The sequence below is a fragment of the Drosophila takahashii genome, chromosome 2R (genome assembly GCF_030179915.1).
Source record: "Drosophila takahashii strain IR98-3 E-12201 chromosome 2R, DtakHiC1v2, whole genome shotgun sequence".
In the NCBI taxonomy this organism is placed as follows: Eukaryota; Metazoa; Arthropoda; class Insecta; order Diptera; family Drosophilidae; genus Drosophila; species Drosophila takahashii.
Genome location: NC_091679.1, coordinates 33113039 through 33137544, shown reverse-complemented (window position 1 = coordinate 33137544; position 24506 = coordinate 33113039). Strand labels below are relative to the sequence as shown.

The 24506-nt window shown below is 43.0% G+C and overlaps 6 protein-coding genes across 11 annotated transcripts; 4 read left to right on the top strand and 2 right to left on the bottom strand.

Annotated features, from left to right (window-relative positions):
* The first annotated feature begins 93 nt into the window (after window positions 1-93).
* Window positions 94-8937, top strand: Ehbp1 (Eps15 homology domain containing protein-binding protein 1). Of its 4 annotated transcripts, none has more exons than XM_017143995.3 (14): window positions 94-320; window positions 823-1074; window positions 2188-2395; window positions 2456-2637; window positions 2702-2898; window positions 3445-4174; window positions 4299-4501; window positions 4557-4954; window positions 5134-5223; window positions 5655-5960; window positions 6509-6629; window positions 7731-7827; window positions 7893-8081; window positions 8140-8937. In XM_017143995.3, the coding sequence occupies exons 2-14, from the start codon at window positions 971-973 to the stop codon at window positions 8216-8218; spliced, it is 2904 nt and encodes a 967-aa protein (XP_016999484.3). In that variant the 5' UTR covers window positions 94-320; window positions 823-970; the 3' UTR covers window positions 8219-8937. The 4 variants fall into 4 exon arrangements, with proteins under 4 accessions (XP_016999484.3, XP_016999483.3, XP_070068466.1 ...); XM_017143994.3 differs by having other exon boundaries at window positions 3379-4174; XM_070212365.1 differs by lacking the exon at window positions 5134-5223 and having other exon boundaries at window positions 94-316; window positions 3379-4174; window positions 6509-7199.
* A 158-nt stretch (window positions 8938-9095) lies between these two features.
* Window positions 9096-12268, bottom strand: LOC108059001 (phosphatidylinositol 4,5-bisphosphate 5-phosphatase A). 3 transcript variants are annotated; one of them, XM_070212366.1, is made up of 3 exons: window positions 11202-12268; window positions 9498-9767; window positions 9096-9423 (listed from the first exon to the last, which is right to left on the bottom strand). In XM_070212366.1, the coding sequence occupies exons 1-3, from the start codon at window positions 11940-11942 to the stop codon at window positions 9394-9396; spliced, it is 1041 nt and encodes a 346-aa protein (XP_070068467.1). In that variant the 5' UTR covers window positions 11943-12268; the 3' UTR covers window positions 9096-9393. The 3 variants fall into 3 exon arrangements, with proteins under 3 accessions (XP_070068467.1, XP_070068468.1, XP_016999488.2); XM_070212367.1 differs by having other exon boundaries at window positions 9096-9301; XM_017143999.3 differs by having other exon boundaries at window positions 9097-9767.
* Window positions 12269-12643: 375 nt separating this feature from the next.
* On the top strand, window positions 12644-14276 carry NiPp1 (nuclear inhibitor of protein phosphatase 1). Its single transcript, XM_017144069.3, has 5 exons — window positions 12644-12775; window positions 12837-13051; window positions 13110-13324; window positions 13388-13973; window positions 14025-14276. Exons 1-5 carry the CDS (start codon window positions 12747-12749, stop codon window positions 14144-14146), a joined length of 1167 nt encoding a protein of 388 aa, XP_016999558.2. The 5' UTR covers window positions 12644-12746; the 3' UTR covers window positions 14147-14276.
* Window positions 14277-19608: 5332 nt separating this feature from the next.
* Window positions 19609-21191, bottom strand: AsnRS-m (asparagine--tRNA ligase, mitochondrial). The gene is made up of 3 exons (XM_017144068.3): window positions 21040-21191; window positions 20771-20978; window positions 19609-20711 (listed from the first exon to the last, which is right to left on the bottom strand). The coding sequence occupies exons 1-3, from the start codon at window positions 21127-21129 to the stop codon at window positions 19627-19629; spliced, it is 1383 nt and encodes a 460-aa protein (XP_016999557.3). The 5' UTR covers window positions 21130-21191; the 3' UTR covers window positions 19609-19626.
* A 6-nt stretch (window positions 21192-21197) lies between these two features.
* On the top strand, window positions 21198-22904 carry ste24a (prenyl protease type I). The gene is made up of 2 exons (XM_017144008.3): window positions 21198-21398; window positions 21550-22904. The coding sequence occupies exons 1-2, from the start codon at window positions 21306-21308 to the stop codon at window positions 22810-22812; spliced, it is 1356 nt and encodes a 451-aa protein (XP_016999497.1). The 5' UTR covers window positions 21198-21305; the 3' UTR covers window positions 22813-22904.
* A 70-nt stretch (window positions 22905-22974) lies between these two features.
* Window positions 22975-24466, top strand: ste24b (ste24b prenyl protease type I). The gene is made up of 2 exons (XM_017144009.3): window positions 22975-23167; window positions 23224-24466. The coding sequence occupies exons 1-2, from the start codon at window positions 23066-23068 to the stop codon at window positions 24463-24465; spliced, it is 1344 nt and encodes a 447-aa protein (XP_016999498.2). The 5' UTR covers window positions 22975-23065; the 3' UTR covers window position 24466.
* Window positions 24467-24506: the final 40 nt, after the last annotated feature.

The window sequence follows — 24506 nt, the reverse complement described above, 5'->3', positions numbered from 1 at the left end:
CATTTCAGCGTGACCGTTTATTGAATAAATACTAGACTACCATCTCTATCGGTATAACTTATCGATTACTCCGCGGTCGCAATGTTACCCATCTCTACTCAACTTCTGTAATTTGTGTTTTTTTCTTCGGAGCGATGGAAGTGCAAATCGGTGTGAATTAAATTGTTCGCTGTAATGTGATAAAAACCAAACGGTTGCGAGTGCTCGTAATAAACGCGCAAATGTACGGCGGACAGAGTCCTCAGACTGAGAGACCTTGAAACGAAATTGGAGACCAAAACAAAAGTGACGTCATAATGGTGCTATTTATGTATTTGTATGTACGTCCCAGTATCTATATCTGTACAAAGTTTTGCTAAAATATTCGCCACTGAGACGCAAACACTCGCCCGCGAGAACATTAATAGATAAAAACAAAAAAAAAACAAAACTAGCAATGAGCTGTAAATCTAGAGTATTTATAAGGAACTCAAGAAAAGCAAAGGCAAAGTGACAACTAAAGGTCACAAAACAGCGAAAAGAAAAAAAAACAAATACAACACAAGAACTGTGTGTGCGCGTGTGTGTGAGTGTGTGTTTTTGAGTATTTTTGCAGACAACAAAGCAATAAAATCGTTTCCAAAATATATACACAAAATGTTTTCCGCCTTGTAGACTTTTAACTTTCGGTTTCGTTGAGGTCTACAAAACTGAACAATTTTCCACCTGCATTTTGCATTCTCTTTTTTTACGTTTTTTTTTTATGAATGAATCTTGTAAAGTGACCCAGAAATTGTATAGCATATAACCTGGCGTCTATATTGTTTTTCATTCCGTATCCAGATCGCCCGCAGAAGTTAACTGGTAAACATGACTCAGTAAATTAGTGACACCCAGCAAAACGACGATCGAAAAGGTCTAATTTTTTAAACAAACCCCAACACCCCGAAAAAATCCCAATTAAAGAACCCCACGATCCGCACCCGCTAAAATGGCCAGCGTCTGGAAGCGATTGCAGCGCAATTTCAAGCGCGCCGCCAAGTTCCAGTTCACCGCCTCGTACCACGATCTGCATCTGGAAACCACCGCCAAGTGGTAAGTGCCCCATATTAAAGTGGATTAGTTCGTTGGGGAGTCGGTTCAAGTGGGCGGAGGGTGGTGCTCAAGTGTTTTTCAACTTGAGCGAAATGGTCGGTGAATAAAAGGGTTAATAGCAGGTTTTTGAGGGAATTTAATTTCCTTTTCATTTCCCATATAGACATTGGCCTTTAATAATACCTCTTATTTATAATTCCCTGTAATTTTTAGTTACTTATTCTTCAAAAACATTTTTTAAAAATATTACACATTCAAATGTTTTTCAAATTATTATTCATTTGTGTTTCCCTAATTTTTTAAAAATAAATGTTTAATTTGAAATATTCCTTTACTTATTTTTATAACTATCTTGTTCTTATATAACTTCACGTTCTGATAGTTCTCCCTTAACTTCCCATTATCTTATGTTGAATCAATAATAGGTTTTTCTTATCACAACCAAAGAATCGGTTAAAAGCTTGTTTATTAAACAAATAATGATAGCTATAGGCGCCCTTCCGATTGCACAAAACCTTTCAAAATTTAATACTCCAAAATGGTCGTTAAAAGTAAATATATCATAATTAAAAATTTTTTTAAAGTATATAACTTACTCATTTAGTTTAACCTTCATTTTCCCAGTAATATTGAATTATTTAAACCCTAAGCTATAATACGTACTTTTGATCATATGAAAAAATAGCTAATTATATAGTTTTATCCGATTTCCCGCCCAGTTTGTCATGCAAACAAAACGAGTTTTCAATTTACCCACTTTTTTCTTTAAGCATGTATATTGAAATTGAAAGTCTTGATATCTAGCCCCTTTGAATATTAATGTTTTAGTATTCCCCATATCTTCGTACGACCCCGCTCTTCCTGTTGACATGCAATGTTTCCTACAGACTTTTGTTTAATAAACATTCATCACATACATTTATCAGCTGAAGAGCCCACATATCTACATATTTATAATGACGCCGCATCCGGCGGTCAGAAATTGTTATTCATGGACTTGTACATAAAATTAATAAAAAAGTGCCGAGAATGTTCCCCGCATAGAGTTGAAGGAACTTTGAGAAACCCATTTGGCATGAAATATTTAATAATCGCATGGTGACTATTTTTCAGGCGGCCGTCGAACCTTTCTATCGTTTGGACCAGGAGATCTAGACGCGTGGCCAGTGCTCCTTTGCCATGGGAGCCGGACATGATGAATCCCCTGGTGGGCAATATTTCGTGGCCAGTGCCCGACAATCACACCATATCGGTCACCCTGTTCAAGGATCCCCGGACGCACGAGCTGGAGGACAAGGACTGGACGTTCGTCATCGAAGATGTGGGTTAAAGAGAGCACAATTAACGTATATCACAAGTAATGGGTGTTACTTCCAAACAGGTCACCCCAATGGGCAAGAAACGTGTCCTGGCCAATGCCAGCATCAATATGAGGAAGTATGCCAGCGTAGAATCCACTCAGCAGAGCTTTACATTGACCCTAAAGCCAGTCTCGAAGAAGATCACCGCAGCTAGCTTGGAACTCACGATTAGCTGTGTATTTCTACGAGAAGGAAAGGCCACGTGAGTCATTCTGCTTTAAGTTTGTACTGACTGAAATTTAATGGTAAATGAATATCCCTTCCAGAGACGAGGACATGCAGAGTGTTGTGTCCATGATGTCCGTAAACAACAATGATGTGGCCCCTTTGGACGATTTGGAGGACATTCCCGATCTTGACAATTTCAGTGAGATTACTGACAACTTTAATGACTTTACCCAGCAACTGGAGCATATGACAACTAGCCTAAATGGCTGCATTGATGTGGCCACCCCTCAAAGTGGTAAGAACTCTTTTCCACAACCAAAAACTATGTTTCATGTACTAAAATTCAAGTATTTGTATCTGTTAGTATGTAATAATGGACTAGAACTTATATGTATATTATGTATATCAATTGCTGATCATAGGGGTTATGAAAAGCACTTTGGTTAAGTATGTCTTAGTAAATGTTCCCAAACTGCGCATCTGATGGATGCCATATATGTAAACTTGATCTCGCGCATGATCTAATCCACACAAATCAAAATTACACATTCTCTGAAACAACAAATCGATTGATTCTAGTTTTAGCTGTAGATATATACTTTGTACAGACATTTCTCTCTGACTCAAAACGAAATTATTTCCTTTCTATATCCCATAACATCTACAACACATCACGTATCTTGAATGGTTTCCTGCAACCTGTAATTTGTGCGTAAATCGTTAAATGTTCATTTTCCTTTGTTTTTTGTTTCCTTTTTGGTTTGTTACGATGTAGTACCTTCGTTGTCTGAAGATCCAACACCGTTGGCCGAGTCATTTAATCAATTGCATTTTGAACTAGACGCCGACGGCAAACGGGAAGCTGCTGCGAACAAGTTAGACTTGCCCACAGCTGCATCCGGTGGTTCTAGTGCTGCCGACGAGTCCCTCAAAACCCCCAATGGACTGCAGCCTCTGGTGGACAGTACGCCCATCAAGTCACCAGTTGAAGTTAAGCAGCCGAAGCAGACACCTGCGAAAGCTATCGAGACCTTCGACAAAATGGTCACCTCGACGCCTCTCGAACCCAAAATCAACAAAGATGATGTGAAGCCAAAGAAGAAGAGGGCTCTATTCTTCTCGGAGAAGGAGGATGAGAAGGATTTAGGGGTGGAAAGTGTTAAGGAAGATATCGGCGACAACAGCACCAAAAAGGAAACGCCCAAAGAAGATAGCAAGGATGCGTCATCTGTGGTGGTGCCTCCGAGTACTAAGCGCTCCGAGCTGCCGCCCCTGAACTTGAAGAAGAGCTACGAACCCTCGCCGACACCTGCACCCGCACCCGCATCTGTGATAAACGAATCCCAGGGATCACTGTCGGGTACCTTTAGTACCTCTGGCTCGTTGAACAACAGCCTGAAGCCCGTGGAGAAGATCGTGCTGAAGGAGAACACTCCCGGGCAGGATCTGCTGGAGTGGTGCAAAGAAGTAACCAAAGACTACCCCAATGTTAAGGTCACCAACCTGACGACCAGCTGGCGCAACGGCATGGCCTTCTGCGCTATTATTCATCATTTTGCCCCCGAGCTTATGTGAGTTGTCATGATTTAATTGCATTTTTTTTATTAAATAATGTAATATATATTTTTCTTAAATTTAATATATTTATCTTTTGAAAAAGGGACTCTATACTAATTAAATTTTTCTCTTTTTTAGCGACATGTCCAAGCTGAGTGCCCACGATGTGGTTGGCAATTGTCGGATTGCCTTTGATGCGGCGGAATCTTTAGGAATACCACGCGTAATCGAGCCGCGGGAGATGAATATGCTGACAGTTCCGGACAAGTTGGGCGTAATGACCTATTTGCATCAGTTGAGGGCGCATTTCACTGGCAAGCAGCTGAAAATTGAGCAAATTGGTAAGCTAAAACCAGAAAATATAAGTACATATGATTAAAAACATTTCTTTTTTAGGCTCCACGGCAGACGAATCGAGCTATGTGATTGGAGACTACATGTCGGACAATTTGTCGCAGAGTCGCATTATATTTTCGCATCCGAAGTCTTTGCTGCTGCATCAGAACTCCATCGACGAGGAGATGTTTGGGCAGAATAAATCAGAGCAACTCTCGCCGACTAGCAAAAAGGATGTGAAGAATCTGATTCTGAACAACTCGAAGAACATACTGGACAAGGTGTTGTCGCCCACCAAGGATAAGAACTCGATCAACGCATCGCAGCATGCCAATCAGTCGTCGGTCCTCAGCAGCCAGACGCCGCCGCCGCCGCTGGAGGAATCATTGGACGAGGGGCCAACGGCGGGTGGCAAGGAGAACGTCTCCAAGACCGTCATAGACCCCCAGGCCGCCAGTGTGAGTAGAAGCCAGGCCCAAAGTTGCACCGTTGAGTTGAAGTTATCCATTGAGTTGTTGCTTTGGCTTTAGCGATTTAATTATTTACCTACTTTGCAGTTGATTTCCTAGAGCTTTTCAGTTTTGTATATACTTCGTTTTATGGTTTTTTATTGCTTTATTTTCGGTTTGATTTGTAGCGAATTTTAACGCGCCACAAGCTGATGAGCGAAAAAGCCAAGCTGATGATTGAAAAGCTGAAGCTTTACAATACCAACGAAGCGAACGACGTAAGTAGCTTTTTGCCAGAGACGCAGTTCGTCGCACGCAGCGCAGCTTATCTCTTGCATGTCTTGTTAATTCCTTTAAATATTATAATTATTGTTTTTCTTAAGAATATAAAATGGGATTTTTCCCAAGCAAATGGGAATGAGAACTGTAATATTGATTGACTGTCTGATTGTAAAATTAGTTAAACAAAGTAAAAGTATTGAACTTTTTGTGAAAGTAAATTGATTAGTTTACCCCTTTAATGGGTATTGATTTTCTGGATACATCTGGTACTTGTAAAATATCATCTTTCAATTACAATCTAAACAGTTTTCATTACAGTTTCCAAGAAAACCCTCTATTCCGTACTGTTTATATACTTTTGTTATTATAAATTGGTCAAATTAGTCCACATCCTCACTCAGTTTTACCGATGTCTTTACCCCGGCAGGAGGATCGACAGCAGCGTCTGCGGGAACAGGCTCGTCGCCTCATCTTGGAGACGCGCGGGAAGAGCGGCGGCTCCATTGAGAGTCCCACCAGCCCCACCAGGCCCAGGTTGGAGCGCACCATCTCGCCGATCCACAACGGAGCCGAGGAGTTCTACAACTCGGAGCAATCAAAGAAGCTGGACGCCAAGGAGCCGGGCAGTCCTAGTCATAGGTTAAGTGATCTGAAGGGCCTGGGACTCAATGGCAGTCCCCTGCAGTCCTTCAATGCGATTGTGGACCGCGTCTCACCAAAGCACGAGAAGAGGGTAAGCACGGTTGTCCCTTGGAAACGTGTTATTAGCAGAGTTCTGAAATTGACACATATGTTAAAAACATGAAAAATGGTATTTTACAGTGTGAGCAAAATTATTGACATGTGTGTCAAATACAAAAGTGTTTACAATGTGTAAAATAATTGTTAGCACACACAGCTATCTTGTGTTTTTTACACACTTTGTTTTTAACACAAATGAAAATTACGTTTCGCTGACATGGAGTAGAATGGAAACTGAAAAACCAATATGGGACTCTGGAAAACCATTCTTTAATTTTTTAATGTCAAAAACTCATTGTGTTAAAAACACGCTGTGTAAAAAAACATGTCGTGTAAGTAACACAAATTACATGTGTGTGTTATTTATGTTTCTAACATGTGTAGCATACAATTTTTTACACAAAAGTCAATTACTTTTTTTTACGTGAACCTTTGACATTTAACATGTTAGTAACACAAGTTTTTTACACTGTGTGTTATTTTCCGAACCCTGGTAATTCGTCAAAGTCATTAATAATCTCTTTTCCACAACGCTTCCAGGGTGACAAGCTGTCCTACATCGAGTCCGAGCTGGAGGCCCTCGAGCGGGAGCAGGAGGCCATCGACCAGAAGGCCAGCAGTCTGGAGGCCAAGCTGCGCGCCGTGATGGGCGGCAATCCAAGTAATAACCGAAGGGGGGGCGCCAGAAATGGCAACCCCTTCCTTAGGCTAATCCGAAATAGTATTGGTGGTGGTGATGTGATACGCATTAAGCTGCTCGACTCGGATGACGAGAGTCTGTTTGGTGGAGGTGCTGGTAGCGGTGGCGGTGGTAGCGGAGCGTGCAGCGAGGACGACGACCAAGGGGACACGTCCAGCGATAGTGTCTGCAACTCCGGCGACGAGCTGCACACGCGACTGCGCCCCCGGCCGCGCTCCCAGTCGTGTTTTGTGAACAATGTGAACAAGGCCCATCCATCGCCCATGACCACGCCCGCTCATCTGCGTCCGCATCATGTCCATCATGTTGTGCCCTACACCCACATGCTAGACAGCTCCCCGTCGGCGCTCTCCTCGCAGCAGTCCTCGTGCGATAATTTGCCCGCGTGCAGCGACGACGACGAGGTCCTGGCGCTGGCGGCCACCGGTCGTGCGGCTTCTCTGCGGCGGCAGCAGGATCGCCACAGGCGACGCCGTCAGCGGCGGGAGCGGCGCTCCCATTTATGTCACAGTCACAGTCCCAGTCATTGTGGTAAAGTGCGGCCCATCCTATCATGCCTAACTCATTGCGCTGCTCTGCTAATCGCTTCTGCCGATGCACTGCCAAGCCGCCTGACTGACCGCCCGCCTGCCCGCTCGCCTTTTTCAATCGCATCCAATCGCTCATCCCTTGTGCCGTTTGTTTGTTCTAATTTGTGTCTGTGTTCGCTTATTAACTTGGCCGGACAGCCGTTTCAAATTGTGCCTAACCATGTTCGGACTTGGTTCTAAATGTCCCGATATGTAACGCTCACTAATCACAGAGTCCACGCTCTGCAGCAGCTTTTAAAAACCGCCAAAGGACGCCTTCTTAGACTAAAATTGAGCACGAAGGGCCTGTTCTGGTTTTTAGACTTTAAAGAAGTATTTAAAAGTATGTTTCTGGAACCTAAGAACCATTTATGGTTCCCTTTTTTGTAGTTAATCCTATCAGAACAGGCCAGCTTTTATTAATCTTAGTAATTCACAAAGAAAGAACTCCATAAAGAGACTATCAATAACAAGTAATTCAAACATTTCACAGAGACCGAGGAAACGGAGGAGCAACTGCTATCGCAATGGTTTACGCTGGTCAACAAGAAGAACGCCCTCCTCCGGCGACAAATGCAGCTGAACATACTGTAAGTTTTGTTTGTATTAAGCCCTACTATCAGTTTGGTGTCTTATCACTATTTTTAACCCTCAGCGAACAAGAAAAAGATTTGGAACGAAAGTATACAATGCTGAATCAGGAGCTGCGAGCGGCGCAATCTGTGGAGGATTGGCGCAAGACGGAAGTGCAGCGGGAGAAGGAGCGACTGCTGCTCGAGGAGCTGATGAAGATTGTCGACAAGCGTGACCAGTTGGTTCAGCATCTGCACAACCAAGAGATAGCGTAAGTTTGAAGCTTTGCCTTATCACATTATAAATAAATAACCCTTGATGCTTTTTAGGATCGAAGACGACCAGGAGATCGCGAGAAAGCTGGAGCACGTGGACATCAGCGAAAAAGACAAATGTGTTCTTCAATAGAAATCGAAATTAACCAAACCTGACTGGAGATTATACTTACACACACTCAATCTTATCTATGTAACTAGTTAGATAACAACTATGTTCAGTGACACGCGATAAGGTCACGTGGTTTTTGTGGTTCGGTGTCGCTTCTTATGCAATCGTTATATCCAACGACAACAAATACTTGGACCACTTGGTATGGTTATTAAACACAAAGGTATACTGTGAAACAAACAAATTGCTTTTCTATTCAAGCAAAGAAATTCAAAGAAAATGAACAAAACGTCCGTTAGCAAACTAAGTAATAAAAATCGAGATCAGACACTTCGAAAGGGACATTTATACACCTATTTATGATAATCAGATATTGGAAATACTGCAAATTTTATTCTGTTGACTTCGATTAATGTTTTGTTGTTGTGCCATCTGAACCACACCTTAGAGTAAATCCTGAACGCAAAGAAGATGTGAAATAAGGAATTGAGGAGGCAATTTTACGTTAGTTTATACTTTAGCATTTATCCCACATAAACTAGAAACGCTTCATCCAAAAATACATGTACACTTATATATTTATGAATTACCTTTATGCGAACACCTTCTTACCATACTTAATTTAGACCCCTACTTTTGCTCTAAGTTAAGCAAAGCGCTTTAATCATAATTTAAAGGTGGCTTATATACTTATACAATAAATATTTTAATTTACTTTGCCCAGGCGAATGTAAAAAGAACTGTTCGACCCAAGGAACATAGCTAATAAAGAATAGAATGTGCTGAAACGTCAGCATTGAATAAACCCAAAAACAAGTAAACAAACTGATTCGTTGTTTTTAAATTTTCCCTTGTTCTTAGAATTTAGTGTTATAAACAAACAATGAATCATTTCGAGAGGTAACAGGTGTCTTTATTCGATCAACAGGTTTTTGTACAAAAATACATTTATTTAATAACTTTAACAGAATCTCATCTATATTGACTGATACTTTGAGTTTAGATACGTGTATTGGATCACTTGAGAATTGCTTATACGATTGCTTAATTAGCAGAGATTCCATCACATTGTACTTGATATTACTTTCGTTTCTCTTGTTCCTTCTGAAAGGAAGTCTTTTAATTACTCTACAACTCGACTAAAGATCTTAATTAAAAGCATGCAAAGTATACAATTAAGTGACGTCATGGCGGCGCTACCATTGCTCTAGCTCAGCGTTAAATAACTACAAAAGAAGCGAAATCAAAGTTGAGTATAGGACACAGCTACAAGCACAGCAAAAGCGAAGGTTAGACTAACTTTCGGAGCGGTGGGAGTTGAGGCAGCTCCATGGGTCATTTCGTGTAGTTCCTCGTCGGTGTACGTTTGATTGGATGCGGCGACCTTGTAGTTGAACGTGGCCGATACGGGCTTGTGGTCGGAGAGCATGTAGTCCATGTGCGACTGATAAGACAGCTGGTTGGCACTCAGGGTAATGCCCGGATAAATGTTGCTCTGCACGCGATGCAAAATCCTATCACACCAGGCTGGACGTCGCTTCAAGTTGTAATCATTCGTGCCCTCCACGAACTGCAAGGAAATCAAAATAGACGTTTTATGGGTACTCGAGATAAGCTAAAGCAGCTAATTAATTTCTTAATTACTGTACAACTTTTGGCACTTAAACTAGTTGGAAAGATTAAGCTTTTTCAATTCGATTTGATTGACTACTAAAACCGGTTTTGTACTGAGGGGATTCACAAACGAATCAAAATATCTGTGAGTTCCCTAACTTTGAGAAAGATTTGTTTTAATTACAAAAATAATAATAAATTAGTTCCAGGGAAAGAGTTATGATAATGTAAATTTTCAATCTATTGGAAATTATTTTTAGTCTAAAATATATAATGAACAGGAGATTAATCTTATGGAATACCGGCATTTCCATAAATCAATTAATTATACCCTTGCAGAGGGTATTATGATTTCAGTCAGAAGTTTGCAACGCAGTGAAGGAGACGTTTCCGACCCCATAAAGTATATATATTCTTGATCAGCATCTCTAGACGAGTCGATCTAGCCATGTCCGTCTGTCCGTCTGTCCGTCTGTCCGTCTGACCGTCTGTCCGTCTGTCTGTTTCTACGCAAACTAGTCTCTCAGTTTTTGAGCTATCGGGATGAAACTTTCCCAAAAGTCTTCTTTCTATTGCAGGTAGTATATATGTCGGAACCGACCGTATCGGACAACTATATCATATAGCTCCCATAGGAAGGATCGGAAAAGAAAACGTTAAAAAAATTCTAGCTTCGGTGTTTTTTGAAATATTACCTTCTACTTTTGGGGATGTTATTTTTTAAATATTTCTAAATTTTGAATTAATTATTTAAAAAATCGGACTACGATATCATATAGCTGCCATTGGAACGATCGGAAAATTAATGGAAAAGTAATAGGAAATAAATTCTAGCTTCTTTGGTTTTTATTGTATTATCTTCTACTCTAGGATATGACTCTTTTTAAATATTTCCGAATTTCAATTTTAATTTGATCAAAATCGGACGACTATATCATATAGCTGCCATAGGAACGATCGGAAAATTAATGAGATTAATTAAATTAATTGAACATTTTTGCGATTTGTTAATTAATAGGAATGATCTGCAAGGGTATTTAAGCTTCGGCTGGCCGAAGCTAGCTTCCTTTCTTGTTATGATTGATTTAAATTTAACTTGATATTTGCATAACTATATTATGATTATTACCTTGTGAGTTCCCTAACTTTGAGAAATATTTCTTTTTCAAATTACCAAAAGTAATAATAAATTAGTTATAGAAAAATTATTAAGATACTGTAAATTTACAAGTTATTGGAAATTATTATAAATTTAAAAGATAGAAATAACAGGAGATTAATCTTATGGAATATCGGCATTGCCATAAATCAATTAATTACAATTTTAGTATAGAATAAGAAATGATTTAAATTTAACTTGATATTTGCATAACTACATTATGATTATTACCTTAAAGGTGGGCGCAAAGTTGGGCTGCTGCTCCTCGAGCAGGCTGAAGGCATTGCCCTTCTCCCGCAGCAGGTTCAACTGGTCCAGCTTGAGCAGATCCGCGTAGCGCGCATTCTCCACATCGGTGCGCACATCCCAGGCGGACATCTCGCCGGAGAGGCGGAAGTTCAGATCCCCGAACCAGAAGACAAAGTCGTGGTCGAAGATCCGCCGGTATCCCTGGGCGCTGTACTTGTGGTTATCGACTATCTGGTGGTAGTCCTCGATGCGCTCCTTCAGCTTCTCGTCGTGGGCCGCCAGGTGGGAGCAGACGAAGGCCACGCCGGTTCCGTAGAGTGAGAGCCGGATGCTCACGGCCCCCTTGTTGCCCCACAGACCACCCAATCCAGTGCGCGTGGCCTCCGACTCAATGTTCTTCATGTGCGGAATGTGCTTGTGCTGGGCGAACATGGTGATGAGGATGCCCTGCAGCTGCTTTGCGTCCACCTTGACAAACTCGTGGGCCTGCAGGGCGCCGGCGATCTTGAGCACCCACGGATCGTCCTGGAAGATCTTCAGGTTGGTGGTGCTCACCTCCTGGAATCCGATCACATAGATGTCGGGCAGCTGGTTATCCGGACAGGTGGTCGTCCCATTGAGGGACAGCAGGGAGCTGAGATCCTGGTCCCGCGGCGAGTGGGTGCCCACGTTCCAGGTGAGAATCAGGATGCAGAGGTCTGCAATCACCGTTGTCGTAACCATTTTTTCGTCCCTCAATTATCTATGATTAATACTTTGGGCTATGGACGACGTCACAAGGTGGCAATAGATGATTTCACGGGCATCCAAAACAGGTTTACGGATGCGACAGCTTCAAGAAACAAAGCGAAAGAGCCAGTTGCACAAGCTACTTTCATTTATGTAACATTCGCTTTTCAAGCACTAATTAAATAAGCCGCTTTAATTGGATTAAGTAGTACTAGTTGCCTATATTATTTTTAGAATTGTCAGCTGTCGTTATTTATGTTTATTTGTCCGCCCGTTGCGTTAGCTTAGTATGACCGCACCGCGATCTTTTAAACAAACCAACAAGAACGGTTGATTAATCGATAGCAGCGGAGCTTTAGTGTTAGTCGAAATAATCGACGGCATTGCCACTAAAGAGCTAGTTCTTTTTTAATTACTATTAATTAAATGTATTTAAAAATTAAGTTTTTAATTGTGTTTTGATTTTTTAATTATAAAGAGTCCTTTTGAAGAAGGCTTATTTCTTTATGTTAAATGTATTTTGATTTTTAACAACTTCAATTTTGTTTGTTACGATTTTAGACTTTACTGAGCCTTGTTTATATATATTTACTTATAATATTTTAATACTTTGAAATCTTTTATTATATCCCTATTTTAAGATATTTAAAAAAGGAATACCCCTTCTGTAAGATGTTGGGCTGAGCCGATACTATCGCATCGCTAACTTCTTTGCGTACACACTGGCCGGATTTTTCTTAAAAATAAACAAATTCGGATTAAACCGGCTTCCTGCTTGGCTTAAACAAAGATAATCGCATGGCTAGCAGCTACGACATCCCCAGTTGGTGGGTTCTTGAAGGCAGCTCCTGTGCGCCCCCAGAAGCCAGTAATATTTGCTCTTTTCAGGGCCGGCAAACCGCCCACTGGCTTGCATCTGGATGTGCTGAAGGACGAGAAACTAGTTCAGAAACTGATGGTCGATGAGAAAAGGTGCTACTTATTCGGCCGCAACAGCCAGATGAACGACTTCTGCATAGACCACGCCTCCTGTTCGCGGGTCCACTCGGCATTTGTGTACCACAAGCACCTCAACATAGCCTACCTCGTGGATCTGGGGTCCAGTAAGTGCTCGAAACGGGGTTGTTCTGCATAAATTAAGGCACTAACTATGTTCTCCAGCCCATGGCACCTTTATCGGAACCCTTCGGTTGGAGGCGCACAAGCCCACACAACTGCAGATCAACAGCACCTTTCACTTTGGGGCTTCCACCCGGAACTATATACTCAGGGAGCGACCCTCGGGCCACCACAGCAACATCATGGAGGACCTGCCGCTCAGCGAAACCAGCGACGGAGCTCTGCTGGGCCTTCCCGAGAGCCAAACCGAACTTGATGTGGGTTAAGTCTGCAAAGGAATCTCTGTTTCATGATAATTTACCCAAGCTAATCCCCCCCAGAATCTCACGGAGTACAACACGGCCCACAATCGTCGCATCTCCATGCTGGGAATCGATGATGATACCAATATGCGAAAGCAGAACGCCTTGAAGCAGGGTCGGCGCATCCGGAATGTCACATTTAACGACGAGGAGATTGTCATCAACCCCGAGGATGTGGATCCCAATGTGGGACGCTTCCGGAACCTGGTGCAAACCACCGTGGTGCCCGCGAAACGGGCCCGCTACGATGTCAACCACATGGGCATCCATTCGGGCAGCGCCCTGGCGAGTGCCAATGCCGCCCATGTGCACCAACTGTTCCAGCAGAGCCTGGCGGACATGAAGCACCAGCAGCAGCAGCAGCACCACAGGGACATGCCGCCACCCAATGCAGTGCCCCATTCGCCTACCAATTCTCTATATCAAGGCCTGCCGGCCGAAACGCATGGCAAGGGCGACCTGGAGCCCATTTCCCCGCTGAGCATTGGTTCTAAATTGGGCCTGCTGCTGCCAAATCCCGCGCCCGAGGTGCTGCCCGTTTTCGACGAGGCCGTGGAGCCCACCTCGACTTTGGCCCAAAAGTTGGCCGTGGCCAATGCAAATGGTAATGGTTCCCCACTACAATCTTCTATGATTACTCATCTTGCCCTTTCAGTGCGTCGCTATGGCGAGGATCCGCATGACTCGAGCGGAGAGGGCGACTCGCTGTGTCCACAGAAAAAGAAATACGCCAAGGAGGCCTGGCCAGGTCGCAAGCCCATGTTGGGGCAGCTATAGAGGCTACTAAGCTCTTAGAAAACTAACCAATTTTATATATGTAGATCCCACTTACGATTTCCTAAAGTTTCTTGAGTAATATACATTTATTACACTTTCAACAATAATAAACGAAAATATTTTACACCGTCAGTTCAATTTCGACAGTCAATGCGAACGGTTGTGCCTTTCTTGTGCTCGCTCAAGTAAAAACACCTTCCAGTACCCGAAGTTAAGCTACGCGTAATCTATTTATAGATCCCTTATCGGTTTGAAAGACAATTTGACTCACGCTCGTAACACAACAAGTACAGCTTAAGTCACCAAAAACCAACAATGCTCGACCCCCCCTGGAAGAGGCCCCCGGCACCCGATGGGAAATTCCTCGTGGTCTCCAGATCGGACAATGAAACATTTAAAAAAACCTCACCGTTTCTAATCAAAAAGTCAATCGACTCTGCCGTAGGTGGAGAAGTCTCAGAGTGCAAAAAAACTAGAGAAGGTCACCTATTGATTAAAACAAAAAGCCCAAACCAAACTGAAAAACTCTGCAAACTTAACATAATGGCTGGAAACATACCAATTCAAGTTTCAGAACATCGATCACTAAACTCTTGCAAAGGAGTGATATACTGCAACGACTTAAGAGATATCGAAGAGGCAGAAATTTTGGAAAACCTAAAACAACAAAATGTCATAGAAGTAAAAAAAATTTTGAAAAAATCAATGTTGGAATCCCCACCGAAACTGGACTTGTAATACTTACATACTCGCTACTCAACCTACCGGAAAACATCAACATTGGATATGAAAGAATCAAAATTCGACCATATATCCCACAGCCAATGCGTTGTAGCAATTGCCAGCGTATTGGACACATTGCAAAGTTTTGCGAAAGATCAGGTGCCTGCCCGAATTGCTGCCGCTCTATTCATACCGACGTTCTGAATGGAGAAGAATGCAAAGAAACTCCACAGTGTATCAATTGCCTAGAAAACAAACACCCTAATTGCAATCATCACGCAAGAGATAGGAAGTGCCCTGTCTTCATAACCCATCAAGAAGTTCAAGCAATAAAAACCTTACAAAAAGTGGACTACCGAAAAGCCTGGTCAATCTACAAGGAGAGACATCAACACGATGGGTCGTTGTATTCATCAGTTGCAAAGTCTAGCCAAAATCAAACACACCAACAACAGGAAGCAACACAAAGCCCAACCAAACCCACACCATCAACAACCTTGGAGAAACCATCAACAAGCAACCAACGGAAAATTATCACCTATGAAGACGAAGATGGGATGTCCACCAGCTCCATCAGCTCGGAACAAAATGCCAACGATAAGTCTAACACATGCAAAATTTACCCAAAAAACCTATCCAAAAGAGATAAAAGACTTTTAAAAAAAGCCAACGAGAGCCCAAAAACCTCAATGCTAACTAGATCTAAAATTAAGAACTTAATAAACACAGAAGGAATTCATAATCTAAATTAAGAAAACCTCCAACATAGCTCCATAAACTCATTCCAACCCTTTAAAATGTCTCTTAATATACTACAATGGAATATAAACGGTTATAGTAACAACTATAACGAACTCTTAATTTTAATAAGACAACACAATCCAAAAATAATTTCTATTCAAGAAACCCATATAACACCTTCCCAACACATCCCTATCCCAGTCAATTTTGAAATATACCACACAACATCTATCGTAGCTAAGGGCGGAGTCGCCTTATTAATTCATAAAACACTACAACACAGACAAATCCCTACGGGACATATATTCGAGACCATTGCGCTCGAAGTTCAATCAGCAAAAAAATTTAATATATTCGCAACATACATTCCTCCTAATCAAAAATTCACACATAATGAATTGAAAACAATGTTCCCAAGCGCTAACACACCATCTATTATCACAGGTGACTTTAATAGTTGGAATAGTATGTGGGGATCACCCAAAAATAATAAAAGAGGAAACATTTTAGGGAAATTTATACTCAACAGCAACTATATCATTCTAAATAATGGTAAACCCACACACTTCTCCACACATAGCTCATATACCCACATTGATTTAGCCCTCTGCTCACCTGACCTTAAAATTCACACCACGTTTAAAATTAGCGACACATTGCAAGGAAGTGACCACTTCCCCATCAGCATACAATTGTTCCACTCACAGGAAAAAAAAGAGAATAGATACATACCTAGATTTATTATAAACTTAGCCAATTGGGACCAATATGAATTACTTACAAACAACTTAAACTCTTTCGTACCTATTTCACAAAATACTAACAAAGAAGCCAGTAACATCCATAAAATAATTTTACAAAGTGCTTATAAAAGCATCCCCCAAACTAAGCCCCCTAAACAACACCACAACGTTCCCTGGTGGAACAAAAACTTAGAATCCTTAAAAAACAAAAAAACACAGCCTGGAGAAAATTTAACCAAAATATGAACAATGAAAACCTAATAAACTTTAAACGAACTAACGCACTATACAGAAGGGAAATTAGAACAAGTAAGAAAGAAAGCATACAAACGTTAACATCCAATATCAACCCAGACACCAAATGTCAAACAATTTGGAACAAAATTCGAACATTCTGTGGCTTACATAAGTCAACGACTATTCATTGTATAATAGACCAAAATTCAAACAACCCCTTAACAAATCAAGAAGATATAGCCCAAGCTTTCTCCAACCATTGGTCTTCACGATCCGAAGACAATAATTTCTCAACTCCTTTTCTTCAAGCCAAAAACGACATAATAAACAACACGCAACTCGATGTACCGCACAAAACAGCAGAATTTATGGAACACAACATTAATTTCATAGAATTCTCTGCAGCCTTGAATAGCCTTAAAGGAAATACACCAGGGTACGACAAAATCAATTACGCAATGATAAAACACGCTTCAAAACCCGTAAAAAATAGAATAATAGCCCTCTTTAATAGCATCTTAAAAACACACATACCCCAAATATACAAAGTCAGCACCATTATACCAATCCACAAGCCCGGAAAGGACAAGACATTGATCGAGTCCTACCGCCCCATATCGCTAAATCCCTGCATATCAAAAATATTAGATAAAATTATTTCCAAACGACTATGGTGGTTTGTTACAACAAACAAACTGCTTAATAATCACCAACTTGGCTTTAGAAAAGGCAAATCAGTTACAGACTGTCTACTGTACGTAGACGCTTTGATCAGCAGAGCCCTCTTCGAAAAACGACACGTATCCATTATATCATTAGATTTTGAGAAGGCATTTGAAAAGATAGGATTACACACAATACTAAGCCAATTACGGACTTGGGGTTGCGGTGAAACCATCATAAAATATGTAAGCAACTTTATGACGAACCGGAAAATTCGAGTACGTACGAATCAGGTACACTCAAACATTAGAAATCTGTATAATGGTATTCCGCAAGGATCCCCATTATCAGTTATCCTATTTCTAATAGCATTTAACAGCATAGCTGACATCATAGAGAAACACAAAAACCTTAAATTCACGGCTTATGCGGATGATTTCAATATACTTATTGACCTAAAAAGAGGAAAATCCCTAAGACCCAATCTAGACACTCTTTTCACTGAAATAAACAACTGGTGCTCAATTTCCGGCGCGTCACTATCCTTAAATAAATGCAACCACATTCATATATGTAGAAAAATCAACTGCAAATGCAAAATAGACATAAGCTCATGCGTGATCAAAACATCTAAAGAAATAACCATTCTAGGACTAACCATTAACTCAAAATACAGGTGGAACTCCCACATTAATAAACTAAAAAAGTCACTGTCTAAACCGTTAAACATAATTAAATGTCTGTCAAACTATAAGTACAATTGTCACCCATGCACCCTAGTCCAAATAGCAAAAAGTCTATGCATTTCAAAAATAGAATACGCCCTACCAATATACGGTAACGCCCCAAAGTCTACTTTAAGGCCAATTAAGACTTACATGAACTCAGCTCTGCGCTCTGCGTTAGGAGCATTTTACTCCACACCAACCCACAACCTCTACCTCGAGGCGAATGTATGCCCACTGGAAAACAAAATCCTATTTGCAAAAGCCAAACTTTTCAACACAATAGTACTCTCCCATGACACCCCCCTTAATTCATTAGCGAAAAAAATTATAAATAAACACAATAAAAAATACAAGAACTCAGTGCTCCAAGACTGCATCAACATTTGCTCCAATCTTAACCTAACAATTACATTAGCTAAAAAACTACCTAAAGCCAATCCACCATGGCACATTAATCCCGACACAATAGACACCCACCTTAATAAAAATGAAAAATCAATTACCCCAAAGGAGGTATTTTTAAAAGAATTTTTTGAAACTAAAAACAAATTAAAAGACTATACCCTTATATACACAGACGGATCTTTATCAAAAGAAATAATCGGCTATGCAATAACAACAGAGAGCTCAATCTTAAAACTGGGAGTACTCCCGGAGTACTCTTCAGTGTATACAGCCGAAGCTATAGCAATTCTTGAAGCGATCAAGATATCCTTAAAAGTGAGAGGGAAAACATGCATTTGCACTGATTCCCTATCGGTAGTTGAAGGCATAAAAAACATAGAAAATTCTACACATATGATCTCCCAAATTCGAAGTCTGCTAATAAACAACTTTCCAAAAATTAAAATACTGTGGATACCAAGTCACGTAGGTATAACAGGAAATGAATTTGCCGATGAAGCTGCTAAAGCAGCCACGATTTCCCCCTTAATAGCATCACCAAACATAAATAAATCAGACATAAACAGATATTTAAAATCAACACTCCTAAATTTTTCTTCACACCTGCTTAATCAAACTTCTACCTGGTACCAAACGTATAATGACGGCCAACTCAATATTGCCCACTACACAAAAAACACTTTCTTTGCCAGGCTGACAAGAACTGAACAAATCAAACTTATACGGTTACGACTTGGTCATACTAAGCTGACCCATGCAAATAGATTCCTTCAACCTCCTTCCAACCAATGCCAATTCTGCAACAACCCTGACACATCAATCAAACATATTTTAAACGAATGCCCATCGTTTCAAAACATTAGACCCTCAACACCGAACTCCGATCTCATTCCTCTATTAACTAACCCAAAACCGGAAAACCTACTTATCATTCTTACTTTCCTTAAAAAAGCCAACTTACTTAATCGCCTTTAAGATATACTTCTTATCAACATATACCTATTATACCTATTATTACTAAAATCAAATGTTAATCTTAAGACTACTATATTACCCATTATATCAATTGTCATTTAATTAAACGTTAAATGCTAAACGTTCTAGATAATAAGATGGAAAATTTATGAAACGTTAATCAGCCGAAAGCCACAGCAGCTATGGCTGTCATCCCCTACGGTAGCTTAATTTTGTAAAATAAGCATACCCTGTACAAATAAATAAATTTTACACCGTATTTAAATCACATTTTGCAGCTGTGCGGATACCTGGGAAAGGGTATCACATCCCGGATGTTCTTAACGCCTGTGATAAGCTGCAAGTAACGCTCAAAGCCCATGCCAAATCCTCCGGTGGCAATTCCTCCGTACTTTCGCAGGTCAACGTACCATGAAAGATCCTTTGGCAGTTGCGGATGGGATTTCAATATGGCTGGATCACTTTCACGCAGGCTTCCGCCGCATAATTCGCCAACAGCTGGCATCAGTAGGTCCAAAGCATGAACCCTATTTGGATTCGTTCGGGAGACTTTCATGTAGAAGGGTTTTTGCTGAGCAGGCCAATCCACAACGAAAACGGGAGCAGCACAGTGCGCCACTAGAAACAGTTCCTGGTCCTTGGAGAAGCCCTCATTCAGGCTTATGGGAGTCTTTAGGCTATCCTTGTTTTCCTGCAGAACCTGCAAAGCTTCGTCGTAACTCATTATCTTCCAGGGAACTTGTAACCAAGGCAAATCAGAGCTGGAGTTCGAGTTCTTCTGACAGAAACGGAGATCCTCGGGGCTCGTTTCCAGCAGGCGGTTTGTCACAGCCTTTAGCATCTGCTCAATGAACCCCGCCAACTTCTCCAAATCTTCCAAATGGGCCAACTCCGCTTCGAACATGTAGAACTCGGCCAAATGCAGTGGCGACTTGGAGTTCTCCGCTCGGAAGGCTGGCGAGAGGGTGTATGTATTGCCCAGGCCGTAGGTCATGGCCTCCAGGTGCAGCTGCCCGGAGACGCTGAGGAATACCTTGCCATCGAAGTAGCTCTGCTCCACGGGAACATTTGGCCTGGCCATCTGCTTGAGCAGAGCTTCCGAGTCCGGCTGAACCCGGAACACCTCCCCCGCTCCCTCGCAATCGTTGGTGGTCAGCAGGGGAGTGTTGATCTGCACGAAATCCAGCTCATCCATGTGGTCGTGAATGGCTTTCTGGGCCTTGTGCCTGATCCTCATCTGGGCGGCCACGAAATCGACGCGGGAACGGAGATGCAAGTGCTCGCGGACATATTCCGGTGGATGTTTCTGCTTGGGGCTGAAGGGATAGCCATCCTGCAGGTGTCCTTCAGCTGGGGAAGGCAGATTTAGCTTTAGAGGATTCTTTAATCCTGGGTTTACCATGAGTTACCCAACATTTCCACCCGATCCGCATGCAACTCAAAGCTGCCATTCGGGGACACTTGGATTTGACCCACCGCCGAGATGACGCTGCCCGGAGCTAGATGCTGATTCTCCGGAGTCCTGGGCACCACCACCTGGAATCTGCTGCTCGTGGATCCATCATTCACGTCCAGAAATGTGTTGTTCTTCAGCCGGCGTACGTTTTTGATCCAGCCCTTTTGGGAGAGCCAGTTACTGAATGAGCAAGGTGTCTAATCTATTAGCTATCTATCCCACCTGCACGCTGAAAGGGTCTCCTGGCTTCTTCGACCTGGATATCTGGGCTATACGTCCGGATTTGCTGTAAAATCGCCGCAGGAATAACATCTTTATTTCTATTTGGATTCCGCTTGCAGCCAGCGTTGCCAGACCTATCAAAGTGCTCTGGCTTTGGCATATTCAAACGACCGCGCAACGGTCATACTTACGATTCGTCACAAAAAAAAAGCGCTTGTAAAATAAATTCCAGTTTTATTAGTTTTTAATGAAATAGCTTTTTAAAAATGTCTGAATTGGACGCAGAGACCGTGCTGCTGAGCATTTTGCTTTTGGTTGTTATCGAGAATGCGCTGGAGATTTACATTTCGCTGCGGCAGGTGAGTTTTCCTTTCCCGAGGTGCCGGCTCGTTGGAGCGAGATGGCGACACTGGGCGAGGAATTTTATCAATGCGAATTGCGAATGATAAATTTAGAGTCGCAAATGTTAATTGGCCTGCTTCCCCTTTCTCTCTCCGCCGTCGCCGCCAGGTGAAAGTGTACCGCACTGCACTGAAGGTGCCCGCCGAGCTGACGTCACACATGGGCGAGGAGACGTTCCATAAGGCGCGAAAGTATGGCCTCGACCAGGAGAACTTCGGCATCTTCAAGGCCGTGGTCATGGATGTGGGCCTGCTCTGCATGGAGCTGTACATCGGCCTGATCGCCCTCCTGTGGCAGCTGTCCGTCGAGGTGGTGGACAAGCTGCAGTGGGACTCCAAGAACGAGATCATCGTCAGCTGCGTCTTCGTCCTGATCTCGAATGTCCTGAGCACCTTCAAGGGGCTGCCCTTCAAGATCTACAAGATATTCGTGCTGGAGGAGACGCACGGCTTCAACAAGCAGACGGCGCGCTTCTTCGCCTGGGATCAGCTGAAGGGCTTCCTGGTCACCCAGGTGCTCATGATTCCCATCACGGCGGCCATTATCTTCATTGTCCAGCGTGGCGGCGACAATTTCTTCATCTGGCTGTGGATCTTCACGGGCGTCATTTCGCTGGTTCTGCTCACCCTGTATCCGATCTTCATCGCTCCCCTGTTCGACAAGTATACGCCGCTGGAGAAGGGTGTTCTGCGGCAGTCCATCGAGGATCTTGCCGCCTCGCTGAAGTTCCCGCTTACCAAGCTGTTCGTGGTCGAGGGTTCCAAGCGCTCGTCGCACAGCAATGCCTACTTCTATGGCCTCTGGAACTCGAAGCGGATTGTGCTCTTCGACACGCTGCTGCTGAACAAGGGTAAATCCGATGACTCGGAGTTGTCTGAGGAGGAAAAGGGCAAGGGCTGCACGGACGAGGAAGTGCTGGCTGTTTTGGGACACGAGCTGGGTCACTGGAAACTGGGACACGTCACCAAGAACATCGTTATCATGCAGGTCCATCTCTTCCTGATGTTCCTGGTCTTTGGCTATGTCTTCAAGTACCCACCCTTCTACGTGGCCATGGGATTCCAGCCCGGCACTCGCCCGATTCTCGTGGGATTGCTCATTGTTTTCACCTATGTCCTGGCTCCGTATAACGCTTTAATGAACTTTGCCATGACGATTCTGTCGCGTCGCTTTGAGTACCAGGCCGATGAGTTCGCTTTCAAGCTCGGATTCGCCGAGCAGTTGGGCCAGGCTCTCATCAAACTAAACGTGGACAACCTTGGCTTTCCGGTCTACGATTGGCTCTACTCCACCTGGAACCACTCGCATCCCACTCTGCTCCAGCGGCTGAATCGGCTGAAGGAGCTCAAGGAGGAGAAGAAGCTGAACTAGGAGCGCAGACATCACTCAAGACCAAAGTTTACACTGTTCCCTTTGTTTTAACGTACAAGTAATAAAGTCCGGGGACTAACCCCAATAAAATATTCCAGGTTTTGTATTAAAGATCGATTTATGTAGAGATAATTTGCAAGCTTTGATTTCAAACATGTAAACTGGTAGTTTAAAATCCGTCAGTCAGAACCTACCCGAAAATGATTCCCTAACGGAGCTTAAAAATTGTATAAAATATGCCTAAAATGTCAACATGTCTGCATACTTCTGGGATGATCCAAGAGCCATACTCTTTATAATCATTGCTTTTCTGGTTCTGGACAATCTCTGGGCCGTTTATCTTCTGCTGCGAGACGTAAGTTACAAGGATATCTCTTATTACTATTTAACTGAATTAATTTCTCTTTTCAGATACTTTTGACCTACAAAACGAACCGAGTTCCCAGTGTTATTAGCCCCTATTTGCCGCAGGAACTCTATGACAAGATGCGCGTTTACAAGATACACAAGGGCTGGCTGACTATTGTGAATACCCTGCTCACGGTGGTCATAATGGGTGTGCTTGAGCTCTACTTCGGTTTCTACGCCTGGCTGTATGGAATGGCCGGCAAATGCGCCATGGCCAAGTGGATGGAGCACGAGGCCTGCGTCTCCGTGATCTTCGTGCTCTTCCTGAGCGTTTACTTCTCGCTTAAGAATGTCCCTGCCATGATTTACGAGAAATGTTGCATCAAGAGCTTGCAGCCCAGGGCAAAAGTATCGTGGTGGTTTCGCATCTGCCACTTTGTCGTTGACCTGCTGCTGGGAACGGCAGTTACCATCGCGGTGGTGGTTGCCCTGGTTTACATGTTCATCGGCCTGGGGCCCTATGCTCCGCTGGGCTTGTACCTTCAATCGCTGATCTTCACGCTCATCTTGCTCCTGCTGATTCCCTTTCTGATCGATCCCTTTGTGGGCAAGCGTGTGCGGCTGGAAAACTCGAATTTGCTCACCCAACTGGAGTATCTAACGCGGCAGGTGGGCTTTCCCATGAGCCAGGTGCGCATCATCCGGGTGCATGACCCCAATATGGGCAGCAATGCCTTTTTCTACGGCTGCTGCTGCCTCAAGAGAATCGTGATCTTCGACACCCTGCTGCTGAACAGGGGCAAGCAAGATCTCAGCCAGCTGTCGCCGGAGGAGTTGGGCAGGGGACTGACGGATGCGCAGGTTACGGCTGTTGTGGCCCACGAACTGGGTCACTGGAGGAATGGACACTTCTACAAGGCGATCTTGGCCTTCCAACTTCATCTCATACTGACGCTCGTGCTCTTTGCCTTCATGTTTGCCCATGGACCCATCTACCAGGCGGTGGGATTGGCTCCTGGTTTGCAGCCCATTGTCATCGGATGCCTGATAATCTTCGGCTTCGTACTCACTCCCTACATGACGCTGGCCAACTTCAGCATGCTGAGCATGACGCGCTGCTTTGAGTACCAGGCGGATCGGTTTGCCCACCGCCTGGGCTACGCCGGGGAACTCCGCCAGGCGCTGCTCAAGTTGTATGCGGATAATATGGCATTCCCCGTCTCGGATCCCTGCTACTCCAGCTGGAACCACACGCATCCCACCATGCTGGATCGCCTGGATCGTCTGGAGGAGATTCGGCGTTAGGCGATACATATTTTTTCCCGGTTTCTTTTTTCAAACATAGT

Coding starts and splice junctions, on each gene's coding strand:
- Ehbp1 (XM_070212365.1), top strand. CDS start 971: ATGGCCAGCGTCTGGAAGCGATTGCAGCGCAATTTCAAGCGCGCCGCC. Junction 2,396..2,455: donor GGACGTTCGTCATCGAAGAT/GTGGGTTAAAGA, acceptor ACTTCCAAACAG/GTCACCCCAATGGGCAAGAA. Junction 5,961..6,508: donor CACCAAAGCACGAGAAGAGG/GTAAGCACGGTT, acceptor CAACGCTTCCAG/GGTGACAAGCTGTCCTACAT.
- LOC108059001 (XM_017143999.3), bottom strand. CDS start 11,942: ATGGTTACGACAACGGTGATTGCAGACCTCTGCATCCTGATTCTCACC. Junction 9,768..11,201: donor ACTTTGCGCCCACCTTTAAG/GTAATAATCATA, acceptor ATTTCCTTGCAG/TTCGTGGAGGGCACGAATGA.
- NiPp1 (XM_017144069.3), top strand. CDS start 12,747: ATGGCTAGCAGCTACGACATCCCCAGTTG. Junction 12,776..12,836: donor AGCTACGACATCCCCAGTTG/GTGGGTTCTTGA, acceptor TGCTCTTTTCAG/GGCCGGCAAACCGCCCACTG. Junction 13,974..14,024: donor GGCCGTGGCCAATGCAAATG/GTAATGGTTCCC, acceptor TTGCCCTTTCAG/TGCGTCGCTATGGCGAGGAT.
- AsnRS-m (XM_017144068.3), bottom strand. CDS start 21,129: ATGTTATTCCTGCGGCGATTTTACAGCAAATCCGGACGTATAGCCCAG. Junction 20,979..21,039: donor GAGACCCTTTCAGCGTGCAG/GTGGGATAGATA, acceptor CTCTCCCAAAAG/GGCTGGATCAAAAACGTACG. Junction 20,712..20,770: donor GGATCGGGTGGAAATGTTGG/GTAACTCATGGT, acceptor TGCCTTCCCCAG/CTGAAGGACACCTGCAGGAT.
- ste24a (XM_017144008.3), top strand. CDS start 21,306: ATGTCTGAATTGGACGCAGAGACCGTGCTGCTGAGCATTTTGCTTTTG. Junction 21,399..21,549: donor TTTACATTTCGCTGCGGCAG/GTGAGTTTTCCT, acceptor CGTCGCCGCCAG/GTGAAAGTGTACCGCACTGC.
- ste24b (XM_017144009.3), top strand. CDS start 23,066: ATGTCTGCATACTTCTGGGATGATCCAAGAGCCATACTCTTTATAATC. Junction 23,168..23,223: donor TTTATCTTCTGCTGCGAGAC/GTAAGTTACAAG, acceptor TTCTCTTTTCAG/ATACTTTTGACCTACAAAAC.